Source organism: Macaca nemestrina, chromosome 4 (genome assembly GCF_043159975.1).
Source record: "Macaca nemestrina isolate mMacNem1 chromosome 4, mMacNem.hap1, whole genome shotgun sequence".
In the NCBI taxonomy this organism is placed as follows: Eukaryota; Metazoa; Chordata; class Mammalia; order Primates; family Cercopithecidae; genus Macaca; species Macaca nemestrina.
Window position 1 is genome coordinate 182,183,563 of NC_092128.1, and position 26,544 is coordinate 182,210,106.

The 26,544-nt window shown below is 37.5% G+C and overlaps 1 protein-coding gene and 1 long non-coding RNA gene across 5 annotated transcripts in view; one reads left to right on the forward strand and one right to left on the reverse strand.

The window, feature by feature from the left end:
* The window catches only part of LOC139363008 (uncharacterized), a 40,105-nt gene extending 18,350 nt beyond the window's left edge, over positions 1-21,755 (forward strand). Inside the window, exon 2 of the long non-coding RNA XR_011622839.1 lies at positions 12,822-21,755. This is a non-coding gene — a long non-coding RNA (uncharacterized lncRNA). The remainder of the gene's footprint in view (positions 1-12,821) is intronic.
* LOC105472625 (bromodomain and WD repeat domain containing 1) overlaps positions 1-26,544 on the reverse strand; it is a 132,986-nt gene that overhangs the window by 16,751 nt on the left and 89,691 nt on the right. For all 4 annotated transcript variants that reach the window (XM_011726051.2, XM_071095725.1, XM_071095724.1 and 1 more), the window contains 11 exons: positions 25,151-25,262; positions 24,471-24,532; positions 18,073-18,228; positions 17,725-17,845; positions 14,922-15,047; positions 13,190-13,262; positions 12,321-12,362; positions 9,364-9,507; positions 8,574-8,726; positions 4,694-4,860; positions 515-735 (listed from right to left, as the gene is read on the reverse strand). In XM_011726051.2, coding sequence (XP_011724353.2) covers positions 515-735; positions 4,694-4,860; positions 8,574-8,726; positions 9,364-9,507; positions 12,321-12,362; positions 13,190-13,262; positions 14,922-15,047; positions 17,725-17,845; positions 18,073-18,228; positions 24,471-24,532; positions 25,151-25,262 — 1,377 coding nt within the window. The remainder of the gene's footprint in view (positions 1-514; positions 736-4,693; positions 4,861-8,573; positions 8,727-9,363; positions 9,508-12,320; positions 12,363-13,189; positions 13,263-14,921; positions 15,048-17,724; positions 17,846-18,072; positions 18,229-24,470; positions 24,533-25,150; positions 25,263-26,544) is intronic.

Sequence of the window (26,544 nt, forward strand, 5' to 3'; positions counted from 1 at the left end):
ATTTTTCAATGCTGTCATTACTATTTATTGAAATACTAGGTAATAGAAGACGTGCATAAATGATTCAATTATAATAGCAAATAGTATGCTATTGTCATAAGTCGGCAAAACCACTCAGAGCAATACAGAAGTAGATACACACCACAGCCTCATTTGTACAATGTTAACAAAGGGTTAGCATCAGCTACAGTTACACTACCGGATGGCAACAACATGAAGAGTTTAGAATTTACTAGGTCATCAGCTTTGAACTTACATGATTATCAGTACTTCTTAATTTTTAAATTAAGATACAAAAACTTCAAATGCTGCACACCAAGTGTGAAGAATCGATGTATCACATAATTGAAAATTCAGTATAAATGTACCATTTACAAAGCACTGGTACTTATGGAACATAATCGAATTGTTCCATGTTTATTATGTTTATCTCTTCCATTAAACTATAAGTTCTTTCAGTGTCAGGGCCACTTGGGTCCTCGCCAACGAAATAACAAAATATTCCACTTCTCACCAGATAACGTAGAAACATTTGTTATAGGTCTATTTCTTCTCCTCCTTTCTGATGATTCTGCTGAATCTGAAGAGTCACCAGAAGTAACAGCTGAAGAAATACCAGCACTTGTCTTGTGGGTTCCAAGATAAGCTGTCCTACTTGAGGTAGACTGGGTAGGAGAACCTACCAACTCAGGAATTATTTTTGTCTGAGATTTTAACCTCTTCTGCTTGAGGTTTCTGGTCAAACATATGAACAAAGGAAACAGTATTTAACAAAATATAGAGATAACTGGTTCACAGAGAATGACTAAATAGAAGTATATCATATTTCTTAAACTGAGTAATTTTATGATCAAAACATTAAAATATTCACTATTAACATTTTATTCTGGCACTGATTATTAGTAGTATTTCCTAACTCTAAATTTAACATACTGTTATTCAAATTTGGAGTAATGAACAAATGTTCCAAGTAAGAGTTACAGAAAATTATTTGAATACCTTACGTTCTTTGGATTAAATGCTAAGAGGAACCAACATTTATGTAATATAGGCATTCATTCATACTACCAATTTAAGCCTCGATAGAACCCAACTTTCTCCTCTCTTATTTATATGTCCCTAAAGACAGAATAAGGTTAAGAGGAGAAATCAACACAACCTAAACAGGAAAAGTTAAAAAAAAAGGAATCAGAACAAAATGATTTTTGTCCCAAGACCAGACTATTTACATCTAACTGCACCCATCCACCATGGTTGGCCCCTAGGCCAGGAATTACGGGAAAGGAGAGTGGAAGTTTAAGGCATGTGAGAAATCTGGATGAATGAATATTGAGATAATCCTATTTTCCTTTAAAACAATAAGAAATGGCTGAAAACGCCTGTAATCCCAGCACTTTAGGAGGCCAAGGCAGGTGGATCAATTGAAGCCAGAGTTCAAACACTAGCCTGGGCAACATAGCATGACCCCATGCCTACAAAAAATTTAAAAATTAGCTGGGCGTAGCTGTGTACACCTACAATCATAGCTACTCAGGAGACTTGTATTAGCCCAGGAGCTTGACATTACAACGAACTATGATCACACCATGCACTCTCCAGCCTGGGCAACAGAGAAAGACCCTGCTTCTTAAAAGCAAAACAGCGTTTTAAGTGGTATCTAGACATTGAAGCTTTAAGGTAATCACAATTCTTTAAAGAAGTAATTGTCTGTATAATAAAACTCAAGCCTGTAATATCAAAAATTTTAAATGCCATTAATCATCAAGGGAGAGAACAAAAGTAAATATAAGGCCGGGCACAGTGGCTTACGCATGTAATCCCAGCACTTTGGAAGCCCGAGGCGGGTGGGTCATCTGAGGTTAGGAGTTCGAGACAAGCCTGGCCAACATGGTGAAACCCTGTCTCTACTGAAAATACAAAAACTCAGCTGGGCGTGGTGACAGGTGCCTGTAATCCCAGCTACTCTGGAGGCTGAGGCAGGAGAATTGCTTGAACCCGGGAGGTGGAGGTTGCAGTGAACCAAGATTGCACCACTACACTCACTCCAGCCTGGGCAACAAGAGCAGAACTCCCTCTCAAAAGAAAAAAAGAAAAAAAAAAAAAGTGTGATCTGATACTACCACTACCTAGGAGGGAGATGGAAGTAAGCTATACTACAGCCAAGTTCCTATATGTATGTAATAGAAGTAGTATTAATATAAAATCGATTGTTTGCAATAGATTGAGATGCATAGTGTCGTCCCTAGAGCAACCACAAAGAAATCCCATCAAGGGGATATGCTGCACATTGAAAATATAAATGGAAACAAACTAAACATTGCACAACTCAATTTTTATACTGCAACAATGTAAAGTACCTGTAAATGTGATATGAATCTTAACTACATAGTCAAAGAATATAGAATGTAAATAAATATACAATTACTGAGAAAGTTAATAAATCCTTCATTTTATATTTCTTTACGAATAATCCTCAGTAATACTGAGGTACACTGTATCAAAGGTACATTTTCCCTTACACAATCAAATGCTCAAAAGACATACATAAAGATCACATTATTCTCTACATCAGCACTCCCCAACCTTTCTGGCATCAGGGACTGGTTTTGTGGAAGACAGTTTCTCCACAGACCGGGACTGGGGCCAGTGAGTGGGCAGAGTTCAAGATGAAACTGTTTCACCTCAGATCATCAAGCATTAGATCCTCATAAGGAGCACACAACCTGAATCCCTCACATGCACAGTTACAACACGGTTCCTGCTCCTGTGAAAATCTAATGCCCCTGCAGATCTGACAGCAGACAGAGCTCAGGTGGTAATGCTTGTTTGTCAGCCAATCACATCCTACTGTGTGGCCCAGTGTACACAGGGAGTGGGTGTTGGGGACCCTGGCTCTACATTAAAAAGCCAATTCTTATGCAAAATACAAGTGATACTTTAAATAAACCTTAATAAGATTTGAAAAAATCTATAATTTTACATATTTATAGAATTATAAACCAATACAACAGCTCTATATTCACAGAAATGCTTTCAAGTTTTAAAACCCATGACTAGTCTTTTCAGAATGCACAGTAAAGATTAAATACACAATCTTAAATTTTTTTAAAAATGCATACAGGTGGCCGGGCGCGGTGGCTCAAGCCTGTAATCCCAGCACTTTGGGAGGCCGAGACGGGCGGATCACGAGGTCAGGAGATCGAGACCATCCTGGCTAACACAGTGAAACCCCGTCTGTACTAAAAATACAAAAAACTAGCCAGGCGTGGTGGCGGCGCCTGTAGTCCCAGCTACAAGGGAGGCTGAGGCAGGAGAATGGCGGGAACCCGGGAGGCGGAGCTTGCAGTGAGCCGAGATCGCGCCACTGCACTCCAGCCTGGGCGACAGAGCGAGACTCCGCCTCAAAAAAAAAAAAAAAAAAAAAAAAATGCATACAGGCTGGGTGCAGTGGCTCACGCCTGTAATCCCAACACATTGGGAGGCTGAAGTGGAAGGATCTTGATCCCAAGAGTTCAAGACCAGCATGGGCACCATAGCGAGACCCCATCTCTACAAAAAATAATTTTCAATAATTAGCCAGGTTTGGTGACACACCCCTGTGGTCCCAACTACTCAGGAGGCTGAAGTGAGAAGAACTGCTTGAGACCAGAAAGTTGCAGCTGCAGTGGTCATAATCCTATCACTAGACTCCAGCCTGGGCAACATAGTTAAAACCTATCTCAAAAAATAAATAGGGCCAAGCACGGTGGTTCATGCCTGCAATCCTAACACTTTGGGAGGCCGAGGCAGGCGGATTGCTTGAGCTCAGGAGTTCAAGACCAGCCTGGGCAACACGGTGAAACCCCATCTCTACTAAAATACAAAAAATTAGGCACGGCAGCGTGCGCCTGTAGTCCCAGCTACGCAGGAGGCTGAGGTAGGAGAACTGCTTGAACTTGGGAGGCGGAGGTTGCAGTGAGCCAAGATTGCACCACTGCACTCCAGCCTAGGCAACAGAGAGAGACTCTGTCTCCAAAAATAAATAAAAACTAAAAGAAGGCCGGGCACGGTGGCTCAAGCCTGTAATCCCAGCACTTTGGGAGGCCGAGACGGGCGGATCATGAGGTCAGGAGATCGAGACCATCCTGGCTAACACGGTGAAACCCCGTCTCTACTAAAAAATACGAAAAACTAGCCGGGCGAAGTGGCGGGTGCCTGTAGTCCCAGCTACTCGGGAGGCTGAGGCAGGAGAATGGCGTGAACCCGAGAGGAGGAGCTTGCAGTGAGCTGAGATCCGGCCACTGCACTCCAGCCTGGGTGACAGAGCAAGACTCCGTCTCAAAAAAAAAAAAAAAAAAAAAAAAAAAAAAAAACTAAAAGAAATAAATAGGCCGGGTGTGGTGGCTCACATCTGTAATCCCAACACTTTGGGTGGCCAAGGTGGGTGGATCACCTGCAGTCAGGAGTTGGAGACCAGCCTGGCCAACATGGTGAAACCCCGTATCTTCTAAAAATAAAAAAAATTAGTCAGGTGTGGTGGTGCGTGCCTGTAGTCCCAGCTACTTGGGAGGCTAAGGCAGGAAAATCACTTGAACCTGGGAGGCAGAGGTTGTGGTAAGCCGAGATCATGCCACTGCACTCCAGCCTGGGTGACAGAGTGAGACTCTGTCTCCAAAATTAAATAAATAAAGCAAGCTTGCCATAACCAATTTACCTGATGCTTTTGTTAGGCTGACTGTCACCTTTACAATTTTGCCGTTGTTTGAACCTCTGGCTTCTTCGAAGTTTTTCATGGAATTTTTGACCAATTTTAAAATCTGAAGAGATTTTCTTCATTTTTTCTTCAAATAAGGCAGATAATCTCAAGGTCATACTATAAATCTGCAAGGATATAAAAACAAAGTAGAATTACAAAATAGCCTTAAAAGTATTTGAGAAATCATTGTAATCATTGAGATCACTTGCAATATATTATATCACTGCTTACAGGTAATGGCTGTCACCCTTTTTTTTTTTCTATTTCCAACTCCCTTCCCTTAGTGACATCTAGAAATAACAAGAAGTATCAAATACATACCTCTCAGATGATAAGAAAGTAGTTTGAAGTCAAGCATCTACATTCAGGACTTGTGTCTATATGTCAGTGAATCTCAACTGTTTTTGCCTATTCTAACATCTGTATGTACAAACCCAAAAATATACCCTTCTCCCAAAGTTAGATGGGAAGTTGATTGGTTTTCGGGCTGCTATTTAGGCTACAGAAGCACTGTGTCTCTTTGGGGCAAGGGAACAAAAGCACTTTTATATGCCAGTCTCTATCTGCAATCTGTTTTTAATGCCACCTAACTCTAAAATGAAACAAAACTACCTTGCATCCAGTAGTAGAAAGTATAACACAGAACGTTAATGCATATGAAAGATTTAACAATGTTTATAATTAAACATCAAATCTTAAATACTTTTGGATACAGCTATGCATGTACAGAAGTACTCTATACTCCTCCACAACCTTTCCTGAAAATAATTGCAAAAGTCTGATGCTCAAAAGTTAAATATAAGTCTTGTGCATGGCAGTGGTGGCGAAGACACTCCAATGCTAGAAAACTTTTTTAAAAAGTATGTGAGATATACAAATTTCTTACATGCTTCCCATATACATATATATATACACTCACAAATGAATGTGAAATTTGTTATACTTAATCTGAAATAATCTTTGACAGTTATTTTCAATATTTCATATATATGAATTTTATTCTGCCAGGCACAGTGGCTCACACCTGTAATCCCAGTACTTTGGGAGGCCGAGGCAGGCAGATCACTTGAGGTCAAGAGTTCAAGACTAGTCTGGCCAACAACCGTGAAACCCCATCTCTGCTAAAAATACAATAATTAGCTGGGCATGGTGGTACACACCTGTAGTCCCAGCTACCCGGGAGGCTAAAGCAGGTGAATTGCTTGAAACCAGGAGGTGGCGGTTGCAGTGAGCCAAGATCTCGCCACTGCTCTCCAGCCTGGGCAACAGAGTGAGACGGTCTCAAAAAAAAAAAAAAAAAAAAAGAAAGAAAGAAAGAAAGAAAGAAAAAAACACACACACACAAAAACAAAACTTCTAAAGTAACAAGTGTTGGCAAGGATGTGAACAAACTGGCCTTTATACATTGCCAGTGGGAATATAAAATGGTGCAGCCAACATGGAAAACAGTGTAGTGGTTCCTGGAAAAGGTAAACATGAATTATCCAATGACCCAGCAATTCTACTCTTAGGTCTATACCCAAGGGAATTGAGCAAGGTTTCTGACAGATACGTGTATTCCAGAATTTGCTGCAGCATTACTCGTAATGGTCAAGAAGTAGAAACAGCCCAGCTGGCCATCGATAGACGAATGAGTAAGATATGGTATAACCACACACTTTAATACTATTCAGCCATAAAATGGAATAAAGTTCTGATACATGCTACAACATGCATAAGCCTTTAAGGCATTACACTAGTGAAATAAATAAGTTGTACACAAAAGGACAAATATGGGAAGATCTCAATTTTTATATGAACTTATCTAGGACAGGCAAATTCAGACACAGAAGTTAGAAGTTTCCAAGGACTGGGGGTAAGGGGAAATTATTGCTTGATGGTTACAGAGCTTCTGTCTGGAATGATGAAAAAGTTTTAGAAATATTATAAATATAAATGATGTCACTGAATTGTACTCATAAAAATGGCTAAAATGGCACATGTTACATATAGTTAACCATAGTTTTGAACAACTGACAATGTACTATATCAAAAACCACTGAACTAAAAGCTTTCAGTGGTGAATCGTATGGTGTGCATCCTCAAACATGTATTTGAGGGGTGCAGGGAAGACTTGAATGAAATTTATTTTGTCTCTGAAAAAATACAGTCTTACAAATGGTGACTGACAAAAATCCAAGCTTGGAAAAATGTTAGCCTTGAATGTTAAACTGATCCAGCAAGCAGTATGAATCCTGAATCCAACAAAGAGTTCTCAAATTGAGACTAGAGGCAGTAATGCAGTAGGAGTCTAATATTAAGTAATGACAGGGAAATGCAGTTAAAGCAAAATAGTTAATGTCACTGATTGCAGACACCAAAAAATGTTGTAAGATCAAACAAGTGTTTTACTTTAAATATGACTTTTTACAATTACTCCACACACAAACTACATGGAGTCTTGCTCTGCTGCCCAGGCTAGAGTGCAGTGGCATGATCTCGGCTCACCACAACCTATGCCTCCCAGGTTCAAGCGGCTCTCATGCCTCAGTTCAAGCAGTTCTCATGCCTAATGCCTGTAGTTGGGATTACAGGCAAGTGCCAGCACACCCAGCTAATTTTTTTTATCTACAGTAGAGAAGAGGGCTCACCATGTTGACCAGGCTGGTCTCAAACTCCTGACCTCAAGTGATCTGCCTACCTTGGCCTCCCAAAGTCCTGGGATTATAGGCCTCATCAAGTTTTGAAAAGTTACCCAATGTGTAACATGTTAACAAAACTTTAGTAAAACATTCTACTGAAACTGTGTGCCCCAAAGAGTTAAAGAAACCAATAACTAACAAAAATTCTTAAGTTTACAAAATGACAAAAAAAAAAAAAAACCCAACCTACTAAAACACTGAAATTCCCTCTGCTTATGCGATAAGAGGAACTGGCTGAAACTGGTTAAAACCAGCATGGCCAAGTGGAGTCTGCACAGAATGAGCCTGCCTACATCAGAGCCTGAATTTCCAGCATGTTTCACACTAACTTCCCCCAAATTTGCACATGCAACCCATCAAATAACATAAAGAAATAACCACACATGCCCAAAGACTTTCCAGACCTCTCCTTTCCTTCCACTAATCACCTACTAATCTCAGAATCCATACCCTGAACCTTTTCTTTAAAAAAAAAAATACTGCTTTAAAGTCAGCACAGGAGTCAGATTTGAAATTCACTCCTGTCTCCTTGGGAGTCAACTTTCAATATAAAGCTTATTCTCAAAAACCCAGTGTTACCACTTCACTTGAGTAGGCTAGAAGAAAAAAAAGAAGCAAAAGAAAAACCCTGTGTCATAATATTAGCTTCTAATACATCAAGTAAAGAGCCTCCATTGGCTCTATAACATTATTTGTGGTCTTAATCAGAGAGCTCATGTGTTGTTTCTTCAAATCCAAATGTTCTTATGCTGTCAGTAGTCTCACGATCAGATTTTCCTTTTTACTTTTAATATTCTTACAGTCTTGATCTATGTTTCCAATCCACTTAAGATCCCTAAACATACAAAACACAGAGGCTCTTACTCTGTGTATGAAATTTGTTCACTTTCTATTGATACCTACTCCCATTAATCCCCACTTGCTTATAAAACTTAAGGAGATTATGATAAACATCAACTGATGAAAGGCAAAAACTAAAGATATTTGGGCAGTAGCAGAAGCTCTTTTCTTTGTAATACTCTCACTTTATTCATTTATCTTTAATGTTCTAACCTCTACTACACAGTGAAAATTACAGTGGAAAAAATTACTATTACATTGGAAAATTATCTACACAGATCAGGCAGTTTTTTTCAATAAACCACTTTAAAAATTACCTTTGATCTTTTGTTTGGTGTATATGCTTTTGCATTGCTAAATATCAACCGGATGTCTTTGCAAAACTCCAAAGGGCTGTCATAATTTCCCGCATCCAGAGTTTCCCTTACTGTTCCAAAATCCATTGGAGTATCTATAATATCTCTGTAGTCCTAGGTTTTAAAAACAATGATTAATTCATAGATTCATTTTTTGCTTTTATAAATGTAAATGCCATCAGATCTCTAAAAAATTTGAAATGATGGAAGAGAGGAAAAGGTTAGAGGACTCTTAAAATTCATTACTAATGTTTAAAAAGAGGTATAAAAACAAAGACAAGATAGAAAGAAATATACCAAAATGTTAATGTCTATTTATTGTTATTGACACATGGGATGGTTTTATTTCCTGCTGTATATACTCCAAGCGTCCTACAGTCACTCTGTGCTGTTATAATCCAACTTGTTTTTATAAAGTCATTTTTCAATTTCCCTTTTTAAAGAGTGCAAACGACACTTTTATCCAATTCATAGTTTTCCTAGTGCTAGCCCTACTTAGAAATCTAAGTAGATCCATCCCATTGTTATGTAATACTGGTTTCCTAAGTCTAAATTCTTAAATGAGTTACAAGGGTGTCTATAAATTGAAGAAAACTATGTAAAACACTACTTCTACCACTAACTTAGTGATAAGAGCAAAAAAGTTAACATAAAGCCTAGGTATCTTTCTCTTTAAAGTTTAATAACTCTACCCCAGTTTCCTCACTGCAAAGCAAGAAAAGCCCCAAACATTTAAACAATGGAAACTTACTGGATATTCAACCAAATCAACAGGTTGTCTAAATGGTTCAGAATCTTCACACTGAAAAATTAAGTTCACTAGTTCCTTACACTGTTTCTTCCAGTTGCTTTCAACATAGTTGGTAGCTCTGATGCTTTTTTTCCCATCATGGACCTAAAAATACATTCACAGTCTTAAGAAAAATCACACTATTGGTGTAAGACTGTGGCAAAAATGTAACTGATCTACTGTCTTCTATAAAAACACAATAATGTCATATATGTTGCTCTCAACACACTCTTCCAGAAATGAAAATTTTAAACTACGCATATAACACATTTTGATACAACTTAACCAATTTCAGAAATATTACAAAGTTAGCTATGAAAAGCATACTCTAACGAGAGTACATTATCTAGTGAAAGGCTATTCCATGACCTCTCACCTCCCAGGTTTATAATATTTGTTTTCCCAGAATATGAAGCATACCTGATAATGTGACAGGCAGAATAAATGGCCCCACCAAAGATGTTCACATCATAATCCTCAAAACCTATGACTATGTTACCTTACATGAGAAAAGGTATTTTGCATTAAGGGTATAGACCTTGAGATGAAAGATTATCTTGAATTGATTGCTTGGACCCAGTGTAGTCACAAAAGTTATTATAAGAGGGAGGCAGAAAGGTCAGAGTCAGAGACAGACTGAAAAATGCTATGTTGTGGGCTTGAAGATGGAAAAAGGGGACTTGAAGCCAAGGTGAGGACACCCACTAGAAGCTGGAAAACGCAAATAACTCTCCCCAAGAGCTTCTAGCCACACCAAGACCATGATTCTGACCTAGAGACCCATGAAAACTTCTAATGTACAGAACTATCAGGTAATACGTTTTTATTATTTAAGCAACTAAATTTGTCATTTGCTGCAGCAGACATAGCAAATAAATACAAAAACTAAACACTTGGGTGTTGCAGGAAGTCAGGGACCCCAAACGGAGGGACCGGCTGAAGCCATGGCAGAAGAACATAAATTGTGAAGATTTCACAGACATTTATTAGTTCCCCAAATTAATACTTTTATAATTTCTTATGCCTGTCTTCACTGCTATCTCTGAACGTAAATTGTGAAGATTTATCACTTCCCCAATCAATACCCTTGTGATTTCTTATGCCTGTCTTTAATCTCTTAATCCCATCATCTTCGTAAGCTGAGGAGGATGTATGTCGCCTCAGGACCCCATGATGATTGCGTTAACTGCACAAATTGTTTGTAGAGCATGTGTGCTTGAACAATATGAAATCTGGGCACCTTGAGAAAAGAACAGGATATCAGCAATGTTCAGAGAACAAGAGAGATAACCTTAAACTCTGACTGCCGGTGAGCCTGGCAGAACAGAGCCATATTTCTCTTCTTTCAAAAGCAAATAGGAGAAATATTGCTGAATTCTTTTTCTCAGCAAGGAACATCCCTGAGAAAGAGAATGGCCCCTGAGGGTAGGCCTCTGAAATGGCCACTTTAGGGATGGCTGTCTTTTACAGTCGAAACCAAAGGGATGAAATAAGCCCCGGTCTCCTGTAGTGCTCCCAGGCTTATTAGGAGGAGGAAATTCCCGCCTAATAAATTTTGGTCAGACAGGTTGTCTGCTCTCAAACCCTGTCTCCCGATAAGATGTTATCAATGACAATGCGTGCCCAAAACTTCATTAGCAATTTTAATTTCGCCCCATCCTGTGGTCCTGTGATCTCGCCCTGCCTCCATTTGCTTTGTGATATTTTATTACCCTGTGAAGCATATGATCTCTGTGATCCACACCCTATTCGTACACTCCCTCCCCTTTTGAAAATCGCTAATAAAAACTTGCTGGTTTTACGGCTCAGGGAGCATCACGGAACCTGCCAACATATGATGTCTCCCCCGGACACCCAGCTTTAAAATTTCTCTCTCTTGTACTCTTTTCCTTTATTTCTCAGACCAGTCGACACTTAGGGAAATAGGAAAGAACCCACATTGAATATCGGGGGTGGGGTTTCCCCCGATACTTGGGAGTCTAGAAATAAAAATTATATGAAAATAACTAATCATATTAGACTATTTCAGGTCTAACTTTTCAGTGTTCTGGAAGGCAAGCACATGGTATAAATTAATATTTCATAAAAAGCTTAAATTTAAGGAGCATTTGGAGGAAACTTAAAATGATCTTAAAATGTTAAGCATTTTCATATTAATAATCTTTCATTTTAATTACTCTATTATATTTGAACTTCAAAGCCTGCTGATGATACCACATTATGATTACCCAATTTTATAAACTTTGTTCCATAGACCCTTCTCCTTACCCCTCAACCTCATTGTCCCAACATATCTCCATTTTTAAAAAAAGTTCAGTCACCAAATCCTAGTTAGTTTTCCCTAAAAAGGTCTCATAATTTTCCTTTCCTCTCCATTCCCATGCAAATATCCTTGACTAGCTACCCATCCTTCACCCTATATTCTTGCAATGAACTCCTAATTCATCTCCTTTAATACACATCTTCTTATCCTTCAAACTGTATTATCTATTTTGGCTGTTCAATTGATTCTCTACTTTAAATGAAATCCTTGGATTTCAATATCACCATAATCTACCCCAATCATAATAGCCAGACATAGCCACTTTGGTCACTTCAACATCCAACCTCTACACCAGTCGGGTGTAGTGCCCTTAACAGTCTAGGGACATGCCATGCCATATTTCTCTACTTTTTTTGTCTTTCCTGTGGTATCCTCTATTTTTTGAATGGCCTCTTCTTACTCCACCTCACTCTGATAATACAGTACAAATTCCAACTCTCCCACTAAACCTTTCCAGTAATTTCTCCCATTTTGCTAATAAAATATTCAGTGTCTACATTGATATAACTTTTCAAAGACAAAAACTAAAATCCTGAATTGATTTTAAAACAAAGAAAAAGCAAACTACAAAAGTCAGCCATACAGAGTAACTTACTCTCCTTCTTCCAGAAGATGTTTTAGGAAGATCACTATCATCCTAGGAATAAAATCAGAGCACCTTAAGTATTTAGAGTCTCATTAGAAAATAATAACCTTAATTATTAAGGTTAATTATTAAGATTAAGAAAATATAATCTTAATAAATAACATATCAAAGACATTTGGTATTACTAGAGTTAAAACATGTTATTAACAAAATCTCCAAAGAAAGACTACCAGATGATCTTTGTGGCACCCAGGCTTGGGAAAAAAAAAAAAAAAAACAGTCATTCCTGTCATTCCTAATAATCCTTTTTCATTCCCTAAGAACATGAACTAATTCTAAAATTCAAAATTACAGTTATAAAAAGACGCTTCATGCATTTCCTAAACAGAAAACTTGTGTTTTACCTCTATCCACAAATCCCCAGAAACATACAGATTCCTATAGTTTCTGGATTTTGTGTTCTATAGTACAGGCATGCGCTACCCCAGCTAACTTTTTTATTTATTGTAGAGACACGGTCTCAAACTTCTGGCTCAAGAGATCTTCCCATCTCAGCCTGCTAAAGCACGGGAATTACAGGTGTGAGCCACTGTGCCCAGTCTCCAAGGTACTTTATATAATACACCTTTCACTAGCTAAAATATAGTAAGAGAATATATTCCATACCTAAAATTATTCACTTATATTTTGATATTAGCTAAAACAAATTACCTCATAAATCATCTAGAAAACTCAAAAATATATTTTTATCAAATGCCCTATTTATTCGTTGGACTACTGCAAGAGTTGATACTAGAAAGCCAACATTTTCTTCTTCACTTTTTAAAAATGCCATTTGAAATTAACAAAAACCATTATAAAATCAACAAACTTCATACCAAATCCTCAGCATTTTGCTCATCATTTTCAGATGTGTTAGAAAGTTCTGAGATATTTGTACAGTGTTGATTCCTAAAAAACAAATTTTCACTTTAATAGTATGCAGATGTAGTGACTTGTTGGCAAGGATTCAAACTATACATTATAAACAGTTCGCCAACCTATACATGCCTAATTTCAAACAGAGGAATATCAGGTTTTTCCCCAACCCTTTGTGAACATAACTAGTCATCTTAAATCCTAATTTAGAATCTTGAAGGTTTTTCTTGTTTTCCGTTAAGTATGTAACCAGATTAAGCAGGTAATCCAGAAATAATATATGTATGGCCTCAACTGGATGAATATATGGATGAGTTTTTCTAAGTATCATCACTAGCAGTATTCACACAATAAGTACCAGGAAAACAGTTGATTTAAGGTAAAAAAAAAAAAAAAAAAAAATACATATATACATATATATGAGAAAAAGGAATGAAATTAAAGCAAATAGTTATCTTACTGTACACACAGGAGAAAAAGAATGATAAAATACGGATATCTAAGCATAAAGGAAACAAATATGGGTATATAATTTTCCTGAAGAAAAAGATGATGATTCTAGGGAGGAGGTAACTTAAGTATGAGTCCCCCAAGACTTAGGACAGAATCAACCCAAGAAAGCTGACAGGAATCAGTTACTCCCCAGTTTTCAGCTAGATGCTGAAAACGATGGCACTGTTTCTAAATTAAGAATGCTCACTAGAATACAGCAGACTAGAACCTGGGTCTCAATTTCCAAGTCAGTTTATATTCTTTGATTCCTAATTGACTCCTGAATACAAGAAAATCTATAGAATATTCACACGTATACAAACATTTTCACAGGACATAATTTGAAACAGATTAAAATTCAACATAATCATGAGAAAATAACCAAACAAACTCCAATTAAGTATACTCTATGAAATAAGTAACATTTATAAAAATGATGAAGTGATAAAGAGAGCAAAAAATTGAAGGAGACTAAGAAAACAAAACGCTACATTTGATGGGGATTCTGGATTAGATCTGAAACATGAAAGGGTGTAAAAACTAGTGAAATCCAAATAAATTCTATACTTTTTGTCAATAGCATGGTACCAAGTTGTTTTTTTTTTTTTTTTTAACATTTCATAAGTATACCGCAGTTATGTAAAATGTTAACCTAAGAGGAGACTAGATGAAAGGCAAATGGCAACTTTCTGGAGTATAAAATTATTTCAGAATTTTAAAAAGTTGAAAAACTGAATTATTCAGTTTCTGAGACTTTTACTGAAATTATGTATGTAAAGAAATGTCATCTAAACTAAAGCATTAAAAGAGTATAGTTCTGAGTAAAAAATACAACTAGATTTTTTTTTTTCTTTTTTCTTTTTTTTTTTTCCTCTGGAGACAGAGTTTCACTGGTCACTCACGCTGCAGTGCAATGGCACGATCTGGGCTCACTGTAACCACCACCTCCTGGATTCAAGCAATTCTGCCTCAGCCACCTGCCACCACGCCCAGCTAATTTTTGTATTTTCTTAGTAGAGACAGAGGTTTCACCATGTTGGCTAGACTAGTCTCAAACACCTGACCTCAAGTGATCTGACCACCTCGGCCTCCCAAAGTGCTGGGATTAACAGGCATGAGCCACCACGCCCAGTAAAACTAGATGATTGTTAATACCACAATATGCAGTCACTTTTACACAATATCTATGAGATTACTTACTTGATAAATTTTAAAAGTTGGTCCGTTATCTTTTTAGCTGATCTTGCAATTACACTCTCAGGTTCGTTAAATGTTCTGGCATTATGTTCTATATATCTGACTTCCCAAACTAACGCAGACAGCCTCCTTCAAAATAAAGTAGACAATTTACGGCTTAATGAGAAGATAGAAACCAAGCGAAAAAATGCAGCATGTGAATTAAACAACTGTGAAATAATAATTAAACCATAAGTGCGAAGTTATAATGAATAACCCTCTATGCTCTCAACTTGATCATAGTCATAGGCAATTACACTGGACACCGAAGCAATTATGCTGAACTGAAGAGGACAAACATTTTAACAAATTACTTAATCACATACAGAAAACCAACAAAACTACATTCCCTTTTCACATTGCGTATAGGTACCTTTTAAAATTGTTGAATCTCAATAAAGAAAATACGTCAAATATCATCAACCCTAAAAGCTGGCCCAGCAAGGTGACTCACCAACACTCTGGGAGGCCAGGGCAGGAGGACAGCATGAGCCCAGGGGTTCAAGATCAGCCTGGACAACATGGCAAAACCCCATCTTTACCAAAAATAAAAATGAAAAAATCAGCCAGGTGTACCGGTGCGCACCTGTAGTCCCAGCTATTCAAGAGGCTGAGATGGGAGGATCACTTGAGTCTGGCAGTCAAGGCTACAGTGAGCTATCATCATGCCACTGCACTTCAGCCTGGGTGACAGAGCAAGACTCTATCTCAAAAACAAACAAAAAAACAAACAAACAAAAACTAAGAGCTTCAGTCTCACTGTAAACGATCCAGTGGTTTCTGAGTGGAATGCACATTCCAGTGTTAAATTAGAGATAAATTACATCAATAATGCGGACTCAAGATGACTTTTTGTAATTTGTTAAACTAGTTGAATTATAAGTTAAAATACAATCAACTGTTGTAAAAATCATTAAGAATAGGAAATTTTATACTTACCAGTGTTCTAGAAGCCAAAGATAAAAAGTCAGTGCCTCTGGGAAATTAATCTTCCAAAGGCCAAAGAGACCAAGTATTAACTATATAAATATTATTTTTAAATGTAGTTAAATAGAAATTTAAACATACAAAGAAAAAAAATACAGTATCTAACAACTTAACAAAATTTCTAAGAAAAACAGATTACTAAAGATTGAGGGTTGAGGCCCTGACTCAGACCTTCCCTTCTCTAGCCAGGCCTGACCAGCCCCACAACTCTCAGCCTCCTACTGATGTCGGATGTGAGAGCCTGTGCTTAAATAAGATATCAGGCCTTACTGGAGACACTCAAGGAAAGATTGAACAACTATTTTTCCAGAGTAGAAAGGAAACTCATGCACCAGAAAGGCTGGAAGTATATGGCTGTGTAAATAACAGAATCTACTCAGAACAGTTTAAGGAATTTCTTGGGACCTACAATAAACTTACAGAAACCTGCTTTTTGGACTGTGTTAAAGACCACAACAAAGGTAAAGTCTGAAGAGACCACCTGTTCAGAACACTGCTTACAGAAATATATTTAACTTTTAAGTTCAGGGGTACAAGTACAGGTTTGTTACACAGGGAAACTTGTGTCACAGGGGTTGGTTGTACAGATTATTTCATCACCCAAGTATTAAGCCTAGTACCCATGAGTTGTTTTTTTTGATCCTCTCCTTCCTCTCACCCTCCAAAAGGCCTTAGTGTGTTTTGTTCCCTTGTGTCCATGTGGTCTTATCATTTAGCTCCCACAAAAATATTTATTTTATTTATTTATTTTTTAATTGCTTAGACAGGGTCTCACTCCGCCACCCAGGCTGGAGTTCAGTGGCACGATCTCAGCTTACTGCAACCTCCACCTCCCGGGTTCAAGCAATTCTCCTGCCTCAGCCTCCCAAGTACCTGGGTTTACAGACACGTGCCACCATGCCTGGATAATTTTTGTATTTTCAGTAGAGACAGGGTTTTACCATGGTGGCCAGGCTGGTCTCAAACTCCTAGCCTCAGGTGATCCACCTGTCTGGGCCTCACGAAGTGCTGGGATTACAGGCATAAGCCAATGCACCTGGCCTCCTACAAAAATATTTTTAAATGACACAAAGATTATCCAAGAGATTTCAGAAATATCATATTCAACAGAATGAAGCCCTGGCAGCCAAAGCAAAACTACTTGGCCAATCACAATAGGTAACTCCTGATGGACGAACTTTTGATGAAAGACTGCCAACAGCTGCTGCACTGGAAATGAGGATTCAACTGACAGAATTTCCTGGGAGCAGTAGCCACCCTGTTAAACCATCTGTCATGAGTTTGGCAAATGAAAACCACTGGAGAAACAAAACCACTATTTACCAAGAATAATTAAAATAGAAGGTCTTATTGTTCAAATAATAAGACACAACATTTATTGAGGCCTTAAGATTCTGCAGCTCAGTTACGTGATTAGAAAAACAACTGTTTCTTCAATTGTGGCTGTTAATTTTAAAACAAATTATGTCTTCAATCATGTATGAGGATAGAAAAGTACCAGTGAAATGTTACTGAAATAAATGGAATAAAAGTAAAATTTCAGTGATATGGAAATAATCACTGAAAAAAAAATCGAGGGTGAAATATGGTAGTCAATCTTCTGCCCGGCCCTACCCACACCTACCCGTGGACATCTAACACCATCTGACAATGAAAGAGAATAATGAAACAAAAATGTTCATCAGCCCCCAATTCTACCACTATCTCTTCCTTTGTTTACCCTAGTCAATATTGCCAAATATAGCTTTTTAAACTATTTTGAAAGCAGGTTTCTACTAACCTGTAAAATCGATTAACAAGTCTCATTCGAATTGTGTAAAGATCAGTTGGATAAGCTACTACAGTACAGTACTTCGGGTATGTACACAGATCAACAGGGCCTGCAAAAGCTGCTGCTATATCTGTTAGGGAAAACAGGAGAGTTTTTAATCAATAAATCCATTGCCTTTAGTGGCACTTCTCTAGAAATCATTCATAAGATATGGCTACATTTAACATTACAGACTAAAAGATAACCAATACAAAATGTAGAAAAGAACAGAAACCTCAATTATGCTAGTATTTTTAAATACCTTTATGAAAAAAATTGAAAAAAAATTTTCATCCTAAACAAACAAAAAAAACTTACCAAGATTCAAAAGTTGATCTATACCACTGATAATTCTATCACATTCTTCATCTCTTGATTTCTGACCCCATTCACCAGCTTGTGGTTTATACAGCAATTTCTCTAGCTCATCTGATGTGACAGAAATACTAGCTCCTAATTCTTCAGGTGGATCAACTATATATACCATAAAAAACAAAGAGGGGAAGAAAAAAAACAAAAAATAAATATATACTGTATTAAAATTCAGTTTTCAAAGCTTATAAAACTAGGTTATCTCCACAGTCAAAAATAGAGTTCAAATGTGCAACTCTTTTAAAATTACTCACTGAGATCAACAGATTGCTTACATTCAGGTAAAAACACAATCTACCTACCCTAACAAATTAAAAATTAAAAATAAGAGTGCCAGTATTGCAGTTTTCAGTCTATTTCTTCAAGGAGGCAAACTTAACCCCAAGGCCTCTGAAAACACAAACTGAACCTGACAATATTCAAAATTTTAAGCTTACATACAGTTCCAAGCCGGGCGCGGTGGCTCAAGCCTGTAATCCCAGCACTTTGGGAGGCCGAGACGGGCGGGTCACGAGGTCAGGAGATCGAGACCATCCTGGCTAACCCGGTGAAACCCCGTCTCTACTAAAAAATACAAAAAATACTAGCCGGGCGAGGTGGCGGGCGCCTGTAGTCCCAGCTACTCGGGAGGCTGAGGCAGGAGAATGGCGTGGACCCGGGAGGCGGAGCTTGCAGTGAGCTGAGATCCAGCCACTGCACTCCAGCCTGGGCAACAGAGCGAGACTCCGTCTCAAAAAAAAAAAAAAAAAAAAAAAGTCAAGTCAAAATGGATAAAATAATCCCACATGACAAATGGCTAATTTTCTTAAATTTTAAAGCTCAAGTGAAACAGACTGGTATTTTTTGAAAAATAAGGAGAAGCGGGTGGGGTGAATGACGCCTGTATTCCCAGAACTTTGGGAGGCCAAGGTGGGTGGACTGCCCAAGGTCAGGAGTTCAAGACCAGACTGGCCAACATGGCAAAACCACGTCTCTACTAAAAATACAAAAATTAGCCAGCTGTGGTGGGGCCCGCCTGTAATCCCAGCTACTAGGGAGGCTGAGACAAGAGAATCACTTGAACCCGGAGGCAGAGGTTGCAGTGAGTCAAGATTGTGCCATTGCACTCCAGCATGGGCAACAGGGCGAGACTGTCTCCAAAAAAAAAAGAAAGAAAGAAAAAGAGAGAGAGAGAGAAAGAAAGAATCTGAGGAAGCTGAGAATATTTTAGCTTATTGAATATCAGTTCTAACATAAAAATAAGAAATGTCATCTACTGTGTACTGACTACCAGAGCACATTCACAATGAGGGAACAAGGGCATTGGGAAGTGCCTCATTTTAACAGCTGCTAAATGGTGGAGAGAATGCTCATGGGAGCATTTCCTCTAGAACCATATCCGTTAAGATTCCTGCAAACATACACACAAGTTTTATACAGAGCATTCTTTGGGAATGCTCTTAACTTCGATAAAGTTGACCTATTAGAATTAACTCATATGATGTAGTCTTTCAGCTGAGAGATGGAAATTTTTTAAACATGGATGATAAATGATTCCTATAAGCTTATAATTCATGTTCTTGCAAAAAGAAAAAGGATTTCCATTTTATTTTCTGCATGAACATAAAAGAGATGTGGGGGAAGAGGGCGGAGACATCCCACTGCCCTAATAAGCTAAAATGTGTATTTTTATACTGCAATTCACAGTTATGCTTTCAATATTTTATCTCATCAAAAGGAAGAGGAAGAGGCTATATGGGCAGGCAACATAAAGTGCTTTAAAAAACACTGGTTTATCAAAGCCGGGATATGAGTTCAAATCACATCTATACCACCTAAAAACTATGACTTTGGGCAAGGGGTGTGGGTGGGTGTGTTTTGGTAGGGAGAAAGTGGTGTGTGTGCGTGTCTGTTTTAATGGCGAGAAAAGGGGTCTCACTATGTTGCCTGGGCTGGTCTCCTCAAGTATTCTGGTGAATACTGATCAACCCACATGCGTGAAGAAACGACAGGAAGCCAGGAAAAGAACCAAATGAAAGATCTGTGATAACAAAGGCCTGATGCACAAAAGGGCCAGCAACCATGCCTGTTCCCCCCAGCCAGACTGAAAAGCTGCATGATTCACAGAGCAATGGATAGACTGCATAAAAGGGTCTTGCCTAAGAAGTCAGAAGTAAATCAGTTCTAGGCTAAGCACTGCTCCAAACCCATCTACCATATCTTAAAAAGATAAAATTGTTTCCGACTAGCTTAATTGTGTGACAGAACAAAGTTTAACCCTTACAGGAATACAAAAATATACAGCACCCAACAAGGTAAAATTCACAATGTCTGACATAATATTTAAAATTATAAGGCAGGTAATGTATTAGGAAATACCCATAATGAAGAGATTAGTGAACCAACCAGAATTGTCACATATGTTAGAATTAGCAAAGACATGTAGTTATTATATTACACATGTTCATTAAAAACATATATAAATGGAAGACATGAAACACAACCAAATCCAACTTTTAGAGATGAAAACCACAAGCAATAAGGTGAATACTATAATACATTGGCTGGTGATAAAAGCAAATAAGACATTCCAAAAGAAAATATAAACATATAATATAAAAATATAAAAAGATTCAACACCAGGCATGGTGGCTCATGCCTGCAATCCCAGCACTTTGGGAGGTCAAGGCAGGGGGATCACTTAAAGTCAGGAATTCAAGACCAGCCTGGCCAACATGGCAAAACCCTCTCTCTACTAAAAATATAAAAATTAGCCAGGCATGGTGGCACGCACCTGTAGTCCCAGCTACTAAAGAGGCTGAGGCAGGAGACTCACTTGAATCTGGGAAGTGGAGATTATAGTGAGCCGAGATTGCACCACTGCACTCCAGCCTGGGTGACAAAGCAAAACTACATCTTAAGAAAAAAAAAAATTTCAAAAGAGCACAGTATGTGTTATTCATTTCTGAATGTATATAATCATTGAGGGGAAAAAACTAAATCTTTTTTTTCTCATAATGGCTATTTCGTGCCTAACTTGATGCCCCCCAAACGGTAGGCATTCAGGAAATGTGTATGAAACAAATATGTGATGTACTTATATGATTTACTCAGTAAGTGTAGCTAATATTTCATGAAACAAAGCAATAATAACTAATGTTTTCAAACATAAAACTAAAAAGATGTATATGGAAAAAAATTTTACACTAACATAGTGTAGACACAGCAATAAAAATTATCCTAATGAAACAGTAAAAGAAAATAAAAAAAAAAAACAAAACCAGAAAAGCCCCGAGATACAGAGACTATTTAAGGGAACAGAAGAAATTATGATATCCAAAACTAATGGATAACACAGTTAAAAATGAGTAAAGAATCTGAATGTTTCTCAGCCAGGCTCAGTGGCTCACGCCTGTAGTTCCACCACTTTGGGAGGCCAACGCAGGCAGATCACTTGAGGCCAGGAGTTCAAGTCTAGTATGGCCACCATGGTGAAATAGCTGGGTGGCACATGTCTATAGTTCCAGCTACTCAGCAGGCTGAAGCACAAGAACCAACTGGGAGGTGGAGGTTGCAGTGAGTCGTGATTGCACCACTACACTTCAACCTGAGCAAAGAGGGAGACTATCTCAAAAAGAAAAGAAAGAAAAAGAAATTGAACATTTCTACAAAGACATAAAAATGACCAGTAAGCAAAGGAAAAAATGCTCAGTATCATTAGGCATCAGAGAAAGGCAAATCACAACCACAATAATACTTCCTGTAAGTTAAAAAAACAAGTGTCCAGGATGTGAAAAAACTGGAACACACATACACTGCTGCTGGAAATGTAAAATGGTATTCCTGCTCCAAAAAACCGTCTGTCAGCCCTCAAAAGGTTAAACAGAGTTACCATGTAATCCAGCAAAGCCACTCATACATATGCACCCAAAAGAAAAAAGACTTGCACATGAGGTTCACAGAAACACTATTCATAGCCAATTAATGGAAGCAATCCAAATGCCCATCAACTGATAAATGGATAACTACAATGTGTTATATCCATACAATGGAATATTATTCATCAATAACAAGAAATATCTTGGTTTCTAAATGCCATTCTCCAATGAAACAGGCCACGGCCACCGAAAAACTGCCTGATTCCACAGCTGAGGTAGGGAAACTACAAGGTGAGCCTTGAACACTGAATAGTGCCAGAAGCTATGAAAACACTCAAAGGCGATTTAAAAGAAACTATCAAATGGACATAGGAGTCAACTTGAAGAGGTTTCCAGTGGCCAAATCTGCAATAAGGTAGCAACAAAATAATGATAACAATTGAGCACTGATTTTATTTTACAAAAATCTGAGTACATACTAATATAAATAAATGGGAAAGGAGGTGTATCTTATAGTAGAATTCTAACTAATAAATGTAAGACAATGGAAAAAAATCATTATTTGAGGCAAGAATCATCGACGGATGCTACAATTAGTGAGTGGAAGCAGGATAAGAAACAGGATTATTTGCAACACATAAATATATCCCCATGGGACACTAATTACAATGGAAAAAGTATTTACTTCACACTGGAGACACCTGACACATACCCCCTAAATCAAACTATTAAAGTTAACACTCAATTAATGGACAGATTGACATCATGTGCCTCCTAAAATAATGCACTGAGAAAGACACATTACTTCTCTGACATTCTTGCCAAAAATGCAAAACCTAAATTTAATCGAGAAAAAACATCAGACAAACCCAAACTAATGGAAATTGTATAAAATAACTGCCCAGTAATCTTCAAAAGCCTTAAAGTCGTGAAAGACAGTGAAAAATTGAGGGATACCGGATTAAAGAAGACTAAGACGACATGACAATTAAATCCAAAATGTGAAAGGATATTAGTGAAACAGACAAAATCTGAATAGTCTATAGACAATAGTATCATGTTAATAATAATTTCCTGATTTTGATCACTGCAATGTGCTAGCTGTATAAGAAGGGAAATCTAGGTATTTAGAAAATCCTTGTACTATTTTTGTAACATTTTTTAAGTCTGAAATTATCTCAAAATGAAGTTTTTTAAAGTGCTATAAAAAATGGAGAGTACACAGGCCAGGCGCAGTGGCTCATGCCTGTAATCCCAGCACTTTGGGAGGCCGAGGCGGGCGGATCACAAGGTCAGGAAATTGAGACCATCCTGTGAATGGTGAAACCCCGTCTCTACTAAAAAAAAATACAAAAAATTAGCCGGGCGTGGTGGTGGGCACCTGTAGTCCCAGCTACTCAGGAGGCTGAGGCAGGAGAATGGCGTGAACCCAGGAGGCAGAGCTTGCAGTGAGCCGAGACTGTGCAACTGCACTCCAACCTGGGCGACAGAGCGAGACTCCATCTCCAAAAAAAAAAACAAAAACAGAGAGTACATATTGAAAAGAAGTATCAAAATGCAGATATTCCGAGATTTTCTTGAAAATTATAAATAAAAAGAGAAAAACATCAAAGGATGTTACAAGTCAGTAAAAACACTTATATAAAGAAAGCCTGGTGGTGAACAAAATGGAAGCAGGAGATATAGAGTACCCTTTCAAAAAGTTTAGCAAAAGGGAAATAATTTAGTAACAAAAATGATTGATGAAGTCAAATGTAAGGTATAAGAGACATATTCAAACCTGACTGGAGAAAGGTAGGAGGAAATTAAAATTGTTGAAGGGGATGAGCTAAGTGTAGGTACCAGGCCCTTGGAAGGCAACAGCAGTGGGATGGTAGCACTGGAGAACAGGCTGGCTTTAAATAGTTGTCTATTTCTCACAGGAAAAGAATAGAAAATCCATAATAAGACAACTTGAGGTAAGGCAGAAGACGGAAGTCAAGTTTCATCTTTTCCTTGAAGGAAGACCAAGGGTAAAAGATTAAGAATGAGGTAGGAAAAGTAGACGCTACATGAAGGATTTATGTTTTTTGGATTTTTTTGTTGTTGTTTTTCTGAGATGGAGTCTTGCTGTCGCCTAGGCTGGAGTGCAGTGGCCGTGATCTCAGCTTACTGAAACCTCTGCCTCCCAGGGTCAAGCGATTCTCCTGCCTCAACCTCCCAAGTAGCTGGGATTACAGGCACACGCCACCATGTCCGGCTAATTTTTTGTATTTTTAGTAAGACATGGGGTTTCACCATGTTGTCCAGGCTGGTCTCAAACTCCTGATCTCAAGTGATCCATCTGCATCGGCCTCCCAAAGTGCTGGGATTACAGGCATGAGCCATGGCGCCCAGCCAGGAGTTAAGTTTAATGTAGGGTTACATGAGAAATGACAGCAAACTACTAAGGTATTTATTTATTTATTTAAAAATAAAATGTTTTCATTATTTAACAAATATATATACCATTATCAGGAATTGGTTCCATGTCCCATGGGCTAAGTTTTTCAATTTCAGTATTATCCCACCTGTTAAAAAACAACAAATCTCTGGTTAGCCTTTCATGAAAACAAAATGTGGATAATAGGTATCCATTATAAAAGTAAAAGATACAAAATATGAAAATTAACCTCACTGCAGCAATACAATTTTAAATATTAACACTAAATTTTTTTAAGAAGGATATATTATTAAAATAACAGGTTTAAGAACAAAACCAGAAATCCTATGCGGCTTGCACCCAAAGTGAACAATAACTCAAAGACAAGGCATGAAGCCTTGAATTCCACCACAGCCACAATCAGTGGTTTTTATTCCATTGCCAATGAAAAGGCATCAAAGGTTTATTTGAAGAAGATTAATGATGTAATATCTACTTCTGAACTAGGACACTGACAATACGAGGCAAAGGAAATGTGGCTACAGAAATAGTTCCAGGGAAGCAAGCAGAACCTGAACCAAGGGGAGTACTAGTGAATAGGAAACAAAGGGAAGGTGCATGTCTGAGAGACATTTCAGGTCAGCCTGACATGACTTAATGACAGATAAAAACCATGTTTTTTTTAAAAACCAGAAATGTATTATTCATACAACAACCTGCCACACTGAATTATTTGTAAATGATTAGTTTTCATCTGTATACAAACCTAACAACATAACACTGGAAATGACTATCAGGATACTGTGGTTGATATGGCTCTTGACTTAACACTGTTCCAAACCACCAAGCATCATCAATAATAGAGCGGAATCTGTCACCTAGGAGAGAAATGATCAAGTCTGAGGCATTTCTCTGCTAACATTCATTAACATTTTTTAATCTACAAAATACCATATGATACAGATAAAAAAGAAGCCAAAATCGCAATACAAAAACAGGCAAGCAGAGCTCCTAAACCAAGAAAAATATGGAATAAAAAAATTAACATTTAGATTAAATGGATTTCTAGATGTATTCAACAACTCTAAGACTAAGACTTCGACCAGTGAAATAAACTGCACTAGATCTGTGTTTAGCATTCATTGCTATACAAACATGAACTGCTGTAGTAACTATATCTCTTCCCTCTTACCCTTCCCACCATTTACAAAACAAAACCAATTAAAAGAAAGAACAAAAGTCACCTATCCATCACTGATGATTCTTCGGTATATAGATCAACAATTCTTAAGGGAAGTTTTATAGAAACAAATCAAAGTCAAAGCTACAATTTATCCCCAAGAAAGAATCTAATATACCTGGCAAACGGTCTTGAATAATTAAAGTATGCTTACAGTGAATTCTTCAAAGGTTTAAAAAAAATAATGCCACAACTACTAGACCTACATGTTTTACAGTCTTTAGTATATTTTCAAACGTATGTAAACATGAGTTTTGCATATTTTTTACTTCAAAATCACTTGAAACCATAGCCCCTGAAAGAAATCTAAGGAGACTGTTATAGCTTTAAAGTTATAATTTGAGATAAACCACACTATGATTTTGTCCAAATCTCTAATACCCTAATTTAACAAACATTAATTACAACTGAATGTAATAATAAATTATTGTAATAAAAATCAGCTGCCTCAATTTTGAGGCCTAATACAAAAACATGTTAGAAGAGAGTGAGTCTTTGATATAAAAAATTAAGTGTATATTTTTCTTGCTATTTACCTAATACTAGAAGATAATTTCAGTTTAGATAAAAATATTTCTTCATACAAAAACAACCCTTTAAATAAAAAGGAGCCTTTAAAAATTAAGTTTTCTCATAATAAAAGTGTCTTTTCTATGTTTTTGCTAGCTGATCACCCTGGTAATCTTATGTTAAGACTTTTCAAATAAACCCACTTTGGCCTTTCAAGAGAAGGATTAAAATCCACTGCAAAAATGAAAACAAGCAACTTCTTCTTGCCATACTACTCAAATTCCATGCAAAAAGGTAAGAGCAAAAATGGGGGAGCAAAATGAATTAAAGTGTAGTATTAACACGTCTGGTCCAATAATTTCTCAACCACAAAAATAAAACAAAAACCGCTAAATTACAGGAGGCATTTG